Source organism: Lepidochelys olivacea (assembly GCF_965140295.1).
Source record: "Lepidochelys olivacea isolate rLepOli2 genome assembly, chromosome: 9".
In the NCBI taxonomy this organism is placed as follows: Eukaryota; Metazoa; Chordata; order Testudines; family Cheloniidae; genus Lepidochelys; species Lepidochelys olivacea.
Genome location: NC_140419.1, coordinates 65,685,929 through 65,697,785, shown reverse-complemented (window position 1 = coordinate 65,697,785; position 11,857 = coordinate 65,685,929). Strand labels below are relative to the sequence as shown.

The 11,857-nt window shown below is 41.3% G+C and overlaps 1 protein-coding gene across 3 annotated transcripts in view; it reads right to left on the bottom strand.

The window, feature by feature from the left end:
- Positions 1-219: 219 nt before the first annotated feature.
- The window catches only part of PCDH19 (protocadherin 19), a 112,580-nt gene continuing 100,942 nt past the window's right edge, over positions 220-11,857 (bottom strand). For 2 of the 3 annotated variants that reach the window (XM_084639364.1, XM_084639365.1), the window contains exon 5: positions 220-6,057. In XM_084639364.1, coding sequence (XP_084495490.1) covers positions 5,468-6,057 — 590 coding nt within the window. In that variant the 3' untranslated portion in view covers positions 220-5,467. The remainder of the gene's footprint in view (positions 6,058-11,857) is intronic. The other variant, XM_084639366.1, reaches the window with a different exon arrangement.

Here is an 11,857-nt window from a genome sequence, read left to right as displayed (position 1 = left end):
AAAGACCATGTGAATAGCTCTGTCTGCATTGGTTTCTGCCAGGCCAACAAGCTGAGGTAATCACAAGCAAACCCTCTTAGTCATATTTAACCAAACACTTATTTTCCATTTTATTCAATAATTGCCTTTAATACTAAAATGGGGGGGAGGGGAGAAATCACATTGAAGTGGAAAACAAAGGTCTCATCAGATGAGAGAAACAATGTGGCAGGTACACCATTTTGAAACAGAACTGTAATAATTTAATAAAGCTGCTTTATCATCTTCATAAAATAGACAGAATGGTGATTTTTTTTCCATATTTTTGTTTACAATGATTCCATCACTGTGAAAATGTACATAACATACATATCAGCATATACAACTATTTATTCTTCATATAATCAGCAACAGAGACACCTTGATGAATCGTACTGTACTTAAGTCCCACTGAAATCCGCCTTGCTTTCGCGGGCAATTATGGTGTCATCAGGCTGGTCAGCAGGCTACAGAAGCTTGTAGCTCTAAGACTTAAGATCTTCTGCAACCAATACCTTAGCATTTGAATAGTGCAAGGAGGTATTTGTTGCTGAAAACTAGCTTGCACTCGGTCAGCTCTTGTCACTAAAGATTATATCCCAGCTCATATCAGCTGAACATCAGCTGATGCCAGTAAAGAATCCATTTCACCAAGGCTTGCAACAGAGTTAGCTGGGTTCTTCTGGTAAGGTTAAATGCACCTCGTAAGTTGGATAAAAGATTATCTGTAGCGGCAAAAGCAGCTGTAGCAACAAGATCATCCATTTCCCCCAATGACAGACAAATGTGTTTCTATTCGTCATTAGTTTTTTTTTCCCCCAGAGTAATTTCAACATATTAATCAGACAGTGTGTTCTTCACAAAAGCAACTTGTTTCCTATTTGAAAAAAAAGTAATTCACTTCTGCACAATATGTGATCCACAGGCCATCTCCAGCTTCACAATAAAACAGGGATAACCGCAACAACTTCATCAGGACAATGCATTAAGTGCTTATGGATTATTTTTTAAACCATCAATCCACCCTCCCGTAACCCTTCCCTCCCACATTCCCCCTTGTATATATCAGCATAAAAATAAAACCAGTGCTGCAAGATTTCAATGTAAGGAAAAGAAAATTCCACTTGTGAAAGGATTTTCTAAAGAGATTCTATCAAGTAGGTAAATATTACACTTTGAGCAGAGCATGTCATGAATTTACTCATGGACTGTATCTTTGGGGTCTGAAATCCAGAGGTGCTGCATGCACAATGCAGTATTGGTTTCATTTTGGGTTGTGGATGATTGGCACCTCTGGAAATCAGGCTCTTGTTAAATGTGGTATAAACTACTACACCATTCTTACTTTCCTGTGTAAATAGGTAGGCAGAGCAAGTTTGCCTGAACGAAAGATTTGGGGGGGGGGGGAGAACATCACATTCAAACGATTCTCCTGTGCCGAATTTGGTAACAATATACATTCTAAAGAGAGCTTCATTACATCTTGTCCAAAAAAACCATCCTGGGTCATTCACATTTTGATGTGGTTAATTTAGCTACTTTAAAAATTATATTACAGCTCAGCCAGAAGCTCTGAACTGATTTCAAATGAGAGAGGGAAAGCAAGTAGGAATAGGAAATATTTGGAAGAGAACTCTGTGGGCGATGAACCTTTTCCAGTCCCTCTCCTGGTTCTTCTTCTCATGAGATAGCAATATGTCATGGAGGTGCCTTAGGCACTCAAGATCCCAAGCTTCAGCACAGGCCAGGATGGGAAAGACTGTTGTTTAAATGGTTTGCTTAGAGGCAGTAGGGCTTACTGACCTCTTAAAACTCCCTTTTAATAAAGAAATATTTCACATATTTTCTGGGCTGTGCTTTTATTTCTAGTGGCAAGGAATGTTTCTAATGGGTAAATCAGAGAAATATTTTATTTTTCTTTTCAGTTAGCATCTATTTTCCTCCCAGTGCCAGGCTGGTGCTGGCAGCTCAATAGTCAGAGGCCCATGTTCAGTAGAAATCAACAGCTGGACTCTTCTGTCCATTTTATATTCACCAGGTCAGGTGAGAGGGGACCCTCGCCTAGTCATTCCTTGGATGGGGAGAAGGAGGGCTGTGGGAAAGGAACAGGATGGTCCAATTTTCACAGCACAGTGTAGTGGATGAGGAGAATCCACACTGATCGGCTATCCTCTCCTCTCCCGTGTTGCCTGATGGATTGTTGCTCTCAGTTCCATAGAAGATAACGTGCAAGCACTTCTGGGGAAAATTATTTGGCTTGGGGAGTTAAGTCCCAATCCAACCTCCCAGGAAAACCAATGGGAGACTTCAGTGGAGCTGGATCAAGATAACCCAAGGCAGGAATCATGATGTTAGTCAGTGCTGGAATTTAGCCAGAGCTCAGCCACAGAGTCAGATTACATTAAAGTAGGGTCATACTTATGTGTGTATGTTTGGGGAGAGAAGGTGGATCTATGACCTTGATCTGAACATGACCTTTTTGGCTAAATAGTTTCCTACTTGTTGCAGACATGGAGTTGTGGGGTGGGGAATGGGGCTCTCTCCTATCACAGTGAGGGGTCACGCCTTCGGCTCTCTTCAGGGAAGCCTTTTGGCTATTCCTCATCAGCTCCCTTTTGTGAAGTTACTTGAATGGCTCATTTCAGGGAAATGACCTGCCATTAATGCAGCATGACACCCACCCGTTTCAAGTCAGAAGAGGTTGCATCAAGCAATCGGATAAGTTCAGTTCACCCCATTTGCAACACACACATCCCCACCTGGGTTTGTTTACATTTGGGGGTGTGAAAATTCAAAATCTCAAGGTAACTCTTGGAAGGAGAGTTTCACTGAACTTGGTACAAAACTAATGAGCTTCCTGGATTTTGTAACAAAATCCAAGCAGTAAAACTCAGGAGTTTGAAGAAACCCAAGACTTTTTTGCGGGATCTCCAAGAGACAGCAAAAGGTTCATATAAACTTCAACTCATTTTGTCAGCTAGCCTAAGGCAACCAGAGTCTTTGAGCATCCTAAGTAGAGGCCCCTGATATCAAAAGTTTCATGATTGCCATCGGTTATCCATATGAGCGTGAAGAATATATGTGTTGGAGGGTGGGGGAACAGTACTATAGACTAATTCTGAGTTACTGCTCACACACACACACACACACAAAATCCTTCTATAAACAATTTTCTGCCATCGATGAGGATTAATTTCTGCAGTTAACAAAAAGATATCTAACAAGCTTCTGTGGCTCAGTAAGTAGGGACATGAATTTTCACTGAATAAAGCTCTCAGAAGTTAACAAATACAGTAACATCATAATGAACAAACACTCATCTTAATATTACAGGCAGTCCAGTAACTTAAACTCCCCCAAAACCAACCTGTTTCTTCTATTGCTCATATAATACATCCACTTGCAAAAAATATATATTTTAATGACAGCAGAACAGCACCCCAGATATGAAAAACTAGAATAAAAAGAACATACCATTTAAAAATGAATCAAACTTCAAAATTAAAGGAAAAAAAGAAATATGGCTCAGTTTTAGAGGGACAGATGCAGTCACATCTACTAAGGGGATTCCATCTGCATGAGGTAGCAATCAACACCAATAAAGAAAACTTTAGTGATTTCATCAGAAGTTCCTTTTGATAAATTATTTTCAAACTCCTGGATCCAGAAGACATACTGGTAATGTACCAATTGGAGTAGTTAAAAACTCAATCATATCCATTTTATCCACCTTCTCTAAAGAAAAGAAATGACTGGAGCTTATTCGATTTCTAGGACAATAACAATTGGAGGCTCTTTTCCTGATGACATTTTTAATTTAAATAAATCAAAGTAATGAGAATGTTATCAAGATACATTAGTACTGGGAAGTCTGTTTCTCTAGAAACCATTGTTTTCAGTTCATTGGCAGAGCAAATGTTAGCAATATCTGTATTTTTCCCTCCCTCATAATGAACTGTTACGCTCTAATGAATATTCTTTTTGGTAGAAAAGTCTGTCAAATAAAGGGTTACTAATTCACAAACCATCATCCTCCACCCCACCCCACCCCACTCAAAACTAATCTGAACTATTATGTAGTGCAGGAGAGCAGAGAATATACAATGCTGTGAAAATCTTTACAGCTCCCCTCCTTTCTACAAAATGGCTGTTCAAGTAGCTAAAATGGTCTTTTTTCTTTTAAAAATCAATTTTATATGTGCAAATTTGTAACCACATAAAATTATGAGAAAAAATAATGTCTCTTTTTTCTTCTCCATATGGAAGGCACATTAATTTGATTAGTAGTGGTGTTACATTTCACCTGTCTGTCCCTACACGTATATCCTTCTATTGCTTACTCTATACCTATTTATGATGCAGGATAAACAGAAATAATACCACTCTAAAATCCCTCCCATGATGAGATACACACACTCACGCAGGTACTTAGTGTAATCATGACTGGGGGAATGTTGAATCAGGAAGTGTGTGTCTAACCAAGATGCTAATTTAGATCTGTTATACAATTCCCTCGCTTTGAGATGATTAGAAACAGGGAAGATCTAAACCTGGGAACTAATAACTTACGGAGAAGCTTTTCCATGCAGTGCCTTGACATTACACAAAAAAAAAAAAAAGATCTCAAAACGTTCAGCCCGCTGCATCTGACAACTGCAAATTAGGCAGCAGAATATCCCCCAAATGACTTTCCACAATGATCTATTATAGCACTGTGAAAACAAGTATAGGATGTATGGGGTGCTGGAGGATAAGATGGGGGGAAAACACTCCTAACATTGGCTTTAAAAGTAGCAGTTTCCCCAAGTTTTAAATATATCCGTGTTTTTTTAAACTTGAAAGCCTTTTGCCATCACTAGACAGACAGTAATTTGCAATATCAAATACGGTAACAGTACAGATAGGCATGTGATAGCAAAAGGATTCTTAATGCAGGGGTGTCCACAGCAAAATAGCAACATTTTAAAGTACAAACAGCCTTGTGTTAGGCAAATATTAAAACTCATTGAATTGTTCTTTTAACAGTGGTACACAAGAAATGGCCATTAAATTGTATTGACTACAAAAACATCAGGGTGATTATTAAAGATGGCCGGATAAGGAGTTTTCAATTCAATTCATTACAAAGAATGGCAATTTATTATAGAGAGTTTTGATATATAAAAATACATAAATTGAAAATACTCCATACATAATACTTCTTTATAACTGAACTGGTCTCACCTTCACCCCCACCCCGTGACAAAAGAAAAACAAGCTAATTTGCTTCAACTGAACACCCCTGCTGGTTGCTGAAACAAGTGGGATTGTCACATTAACGATAGCTTCATTTATAAACAATACATTTAGGGAAAGCTCTTAAATACAGCAATTTGTGAACCACTGGTAAGCAATTAAAAACAATATGCACTTGTAGTAGTGTTGGTTCTCCTTTTTTATATGGTGCCATTTAGAGCACTATGTCTTTTAGTCTCTTCACTCCTGGTGAGTCTTTTTCTCTACATTCTTGCAGAAGTGGGTTAATTTCATGCATTATATTTTCACTGTCTGCCCCTCTAGGCTCTGCTTCGGTGGGCCGAGAAGGGCCATTGTTTACAAATTGCTCCAGGTCGCGATTTACCGGGCAGTGCATTATGTTGTATGAGACTGAAGGTTTGCTAGACAGGGGACTCTTCAGATGAAGGGGTGACGTGATCGGGCTCACAGCTTCGCAGCCGTTCCCCGCTTCACGGACTGCACCATTTACCTTTGGGCTGCAGATGGGCAGATCCACTGTTCTTTTGCCTTTCAGGTTGACGATACGCTCGTCGGCCAGGGGTTCACTCCCATCTTTGCCAAACGTTGCAAAAGTTCTTTTTGTACTACAGTCTTCATAAGACTCTGTATCCACAGTGGTAGCTTCTATAGAGAGTGCCATGACATTCCTTCCATGCTCGGGGGATTTTGCACGACTGGGGACAGAGTTCCGGGGCATCCAGCATCTATCTGAGTGACCAAGGATCCGACACTCTTCCCTACAATGAAATCCATCAGTTTGATCTGTGTGAAGAAAATACAATGGCTTATGAAATTGAGGATTCTTTCTTTCTGGAAGCTGATCCTGCAATCCTTACTCACACATGTGGTACATAGAAACTAACTCCAAAGTCCCATCAGATATCATGGTGTAAATACTTATATACTCACACACACGCAGACAATCTAAGTATTCATCACCAGAGTAGGATGTGCTAGGACATGGATACTGGCTTCCAGGGGATTCTCAGGAAGTTTGCAGGATCAGACCCTTTCTATTATGCCTACGTAAATGTTAGTTACTTTCAAACAAACAGCAGACATTTTTAAAAAGTGACATTTTAAAGGGGCATTTTATTGCATTTTTTATTATTCTTATTATTTTAACGGGCTGAAGTTCAATTTCCAACAGGTTGTGTGTCATTTGCTTTTTGCTGCTACCAGAACTAAAACCTAAAGGGAAACAACTTACGATAGGAAATAAATTAAAACGGGTTTGTCTCATGTATCAAGCTGCTTAGAGTCAGCATTTCTGTTTTCAGTAACCAATGCTAAAAGGCACTCTGCTTTAACTTTGTTCAACATGAAAAATCTGAGCATAAATTCTACATCTGGGATTGCCATTTGTTTGTATTTTTGTTGATTTTTACATTTTGCTTAATTCCCTGTTGGCCTCCCACACAATTGCAGAGGCTTTGTAAATAACCAGCACCATCTCCTTCCACTGAAGATTAAATTTGTCACTCCCAGCACTTGATCTCCATTCGTATGGGAATAATAAAGATTCTCTCCCTGCTGTCTGCTCCAGAACCTAAGGCTGCAACTAGCAGCATTTCCATTGTTGATATGCGGGATAATATTTTGCACTTCTACAGCACCTTTTATCTCAAAGCTTTTTACAAAAACTAAGGATCACATTTTCAATCTCTGCTCAAAATCATATCAGGTAGGATTGTCACAGGGGGAATCTATTCCTCCAATAGTGGCCAGAGCTCATTATGCTGGGGTTTTGGTCAGTGAATCTGCATAGTTTGTGAACCCACTGGCCACATCCATGGCACACACAGGGTGTGGAGTTCCCCTACGCAACCACTTTGTGGCCAGTCCTCCCTGTGAAGAAGAAATTCTGTGGTTCTGCACCTTTTTCAGGACTCCCACATTCAAGCAAGGGAACACATTTTCCCCTTGTACATCACACAGTTCTTTTGTGAACTTGGAAAATATTATCCCCCTTCTATAAATGGTCAAATAAGACACACAGAAGTTCAGTGACTTGTCTGAAGCGCTAATGTGAATCTGTGGCAGAGCTGGGAATAGAATCCAGAAGTCTTGACTCTCACTGCCTTGTCCTAAGAACTAGACCATTTAATACAGATAACATCCCAGGTTTTTCCAGTATTTGCTTTTGACTCTAGTGTTTTCTTCATTTGATCAGAACTTGTAGCTGAAGACAACTCAGTAAACCTTTGCAAAGCACACACATTTCATTCAAAATTACGTAGCAAAGGTTCTCAAACTGTGGTCTGCAGACCACCAGTGGTCCACAAGCTCCATTCAGGAGGTCCATGGATAGTTCCTTCTAAGGTGCACGCCTGGGCGACCACACACAAAAGAATGAAGGGCCACCCACCTAATTAGTGGAGCTGCGCAGGCATGGCTCCACTAATTAGGTGCCCGGACCCCAGAGAAGATGCACATGTAAGGTGAGATGCAGATGGGAGGGGGCAATGGGGTGGGAAGAGGGGGTGGGGGGAATATGGGATGTGCAGGGCTGCAGCGGCCAGAGAAAGAGGTGACTTTCCCTAGCTCCAGGGCTGCGGCTGCCAGGGAGAGACCCCCACTCCTTCCCAGCCCCAGCTCGGGGGCTGCGAGGGCACATCCATCGCATTAGAAAGGTAAGACTACTGATATTAAAATATGAGTTGTGTGCTTTTATTTGTAGAACAAAAAAACATTAATTATTAAGGGTTTTTTATATAGCACTTTTATCCAAAGCGCTTTACAATAGTTAGCTAACGGTACAAACAACATTTGGAAAGATCATTAAGTGGTCTGCCGAGACCATCAGCAATTTTCAAGTGGTCCATGAAATAAAAAAAGTTTGAGAACCACTGTTATGTAGCATATTCTTATTGTAACTTGTACACAAATAAACTAACTACCCAGTGTGGTCAAGAGTTAATGTTAATAATAATACAATAATGCATTCAGTCCTTGCCAGTTTGAAATACTGAAACCCACAGAGGTGCAGACTCAGCTTTGGTTTGCTTCCTGTCCACCTGAAAACAGTTCGTTTTGATGCTTTGTACTTCTGTGCACATCACCTCAGCTTTTCAGATACATTTGTATTTCTACCACATTCTAGCACAAGGGCGGCTGATAAAAATTCTCAGCACATAGCACAATGCACCAAAATATGAGCAGCTTAACACTTACAGAGAATCAGCTAGTAAAAAGCAAACCTAGAAAAAAGAGAGAAAAAACAATTCATTGAAAATCTATGTCTAAAATGTTAGCAATTTCTCTACATCACAGCAGCTACCCCATTGTACAAAAGGCAATGTTGACTGGCTGTGCAGGAGGTCTGGATTTCAGTAGCCTTCTCTACAGTGTTTTCAGAGAATGATGTGCTCAGCTTTACATGTAGAACAACCTCCATTAGGAGCTGCCTAAATGCTGTTATACTTTGATTTTGTTACTTTCAGTTACTGCTCTGTCTGGGAGGTGAATGGTTCCCTCCTTTGGCTTGTTATTGACAAATGGTTAGGTATTTGTTTTCAGAAAGTCATCTATAGCCTGCATAGCAGAACTGATTGGAATCCATGAATAGCAGGGGTTGGGAAGAGCTGGGGAATGTTAAATTTATGGACATTGTTTGATTTCTTTTAAGAAGAAAATTACTGATTGTGAAAGATGCAGGACTGACTCCCTGTTTATTCCCAGAAACTGGTACAGTGCAGGTAGCATAACAGCTAGCTTTGCCAGGTTGTTCCTATCCCCCACAATATGCCTCAACTTTGTTCTGGAGACCATCTCAAAAAGTAAGATGGCGGCTTCATCTCTGTGCCACGTAACTTGCTGGACTCACTACAGAGATTGTTAGCTCTGGTAGCAGGTTTCAGATGTCCACAAGGAACTGCACTGACACAAGCTAATTCATAGAATCATAGAATCACAGAATATCAGGGTTGGAAGGGACCTCAGGAGGTCATCTAGTCCAACCCCTTGCTCAAAGCAGGACCGATCCCTGACTAAATCATCCCAGCCAGGGCTTTGTCAAGCCTGACCTTAAAAACTTCTAGAGAAGGAGATTCCACCACCTCCCTAGGTAACGCATTCCAGTGTTTCACCACCCTCATAGTGAAAAAGTTTTTCTTAATATCCAACCTAAATCTCCCCCACTGCAACTTGAACCATTACTCCTTGTTTTGTCATCTGCTACCATTGAGAACAGTCTAGACCCATCCTCTTTGGAACCGCCTTTCAGGTGGTTGAAAGCAGCTATCAAATCCCCCCTCATTCTTCTCTTCTGAAGACTAAACATCCCCAGTTCCCTCAGCCTCTCCTCATAAGTCATGTGTTCCAGTCCCCTAATCATTTTTGTTGCCCTCCGCTGGACTCTTTCCAATTTTTCCACATTCTTCTTGTAGTGTGGGGCCCAAAACTGGACGCAGTACTCCAGATGAGGCCTCACCAATGTCGAATAGAGGGGAACAATCACGTCCCTCGATCTGCTGGCGATACCCCTACTTATAAATCCCAAAATGCCATTGGCCTTCTTGGCAACAAGGGCACACTGTTGACTCATATCCAACTTCTCATCCACTGTAACCCCTAGGTCCTTTTCTGCAGAACTGTTGCCAAGCCATTCGGTCCCTAGTCTGTAGCAGTGCATTGGATTCTTCTGTCCTAAGTGCAGGACTCTGCACTTGTCCTTGTTGAACCTCATCAGATTTCTTTTGGTCCAATCCTCCAATTTGTCTAGGTCCCTCTGTATCCTATCCCTACCCTCCAGCGTATCTACCACTCCTCCCAGTTTAGTGTCATCTGCAAACTTGCTGAGGGTGCAATCCACACCATCCTCCAGATCATTTATGAAGATATTGAACAAAACCGGCCCCAGGACCGACCCCTGGGGCACTCCACTTGATACCGGCTGCCAACTAGACATGGAGCCATTGATCACTACCCGTTGAGCCCAACAATCTAGCCAGCTTTCTATCCACCTTATAGTCCATTCATCCAGCCCATACTTCTTTAACTTGCTGACAAGAATACTGTGGGAGACAGTGTCAAAAGCTTTGCTAAAGTCAAGGAACAACATGTCCACTGCTTTTCCCTTCATCCACAGAGCCAGTTATCTCGTCATAGAAGGCAATTAGATTAGTCAGGCATGACTTGCCCTTGGTGAATCCATGCTGACTGTTCCTGATCACTTTCCTCTCCTCTAAGTGCTTCAGAATTGATTCCTTGAGGACCTGCTCCATGATTTTTCCAGGGACTGAGGTGAGCCTGACTGGCCTGTAGTTCCCAGGATCTTCCCTCTTCCCTTTTTAAAAGATGGGCACTACATTAGCCTTTTTCCAGTCATCTGGGATCTCTCCCGATCGCCATGGAGTTTTCAAAGATAACAGCCAATGGCTCTGCAATCACATCCGCCAACTCCTTTAGCACTCTCAGATGCAAAGCATCCGGCCCCAGGGACTTTGTGCTCTTCCAGCCTTTCTAAATAGTCCCGAACCACTTCTTTCTCCACAGAGGGCTGGTTACCTTCTCCCTATGCTGTGCTGCCCAGTGCAGTAGGCTGGGAGCTGACCTTGTTCGTGAAGACAGAGGCAAAAAAAGCATTGAGTACATTAGCTTTTTCCACATCCTCTGTCACTAGGTTGCCTCCCTCATTCAGTAAGGGGCCCACACTTTCCTTGAGTTTCTTCTTGTTGCTAACATACCTGAAGAAACCCTTCTTGTTACTCTTAACATCTCTTGCTAGCTGCAACTCCAGCTGTGATTTGGCCTTCCTGATTTCACTCCTGCAAGCCCGAGCAATATTTTTATACTCATCCCTGGTCATTTGTCCAATCTTCCACTTCTTGTGAGCTTCTTTTTTGTATTTAAGAGCAGCAAGGATTTCACTGTTAAGCCAAGTTGGTCGCCTGCCATATTTACTATTCTTTCTACACATCGGGATGGTTTGTCCCTGTAATCTCAATAAGGATTCTTTAAAATACAGCCAGCTCTCCTGGACTCCTTTCCCCCTCATGTTATTCTCCCAGGGGATCTTGCCCATCAGTTCCCTGAGGGAGTCAATTCCTTTTGCAAAAGCCACAAAATGGCAGACAACAACAACTTTGGCTCCCTTCAGATGGCTTGGGCTCCCTTCAGATGGCTTGGGCTCTCAGATACCATGCTGATCAGCATGGCATGGATGACCAGGACTTAATCTGAAGTAATATTTTATAAGATTATATTTTAATTTTATATATTATAATATTATATTATATATATTATATAGTATATAGTATAATATTATAATTTAATTTTAATATATTTTAATATTAATATTTTATAATATTATAATCTGAAGTAATATTCTCCATTATAGATGCCAAGGGCAGGTGTGCTAGAGGTAAGCACAGGAATTTCCTTTCCTCTTCCAGTGCACCTATGCAAGAGGCAAACATAACTGAGTTTCTAGTGCTCCAGCAGGGCTAAGCACTGATCCCAGAAAGATGACGTTAACGTACGTGACCACAGCTCCAACCCATCTATGCACTAGCCTGCGGCCACTGTGGAGCAGCCTGAACCCAAGGGAGGAATACCTGTA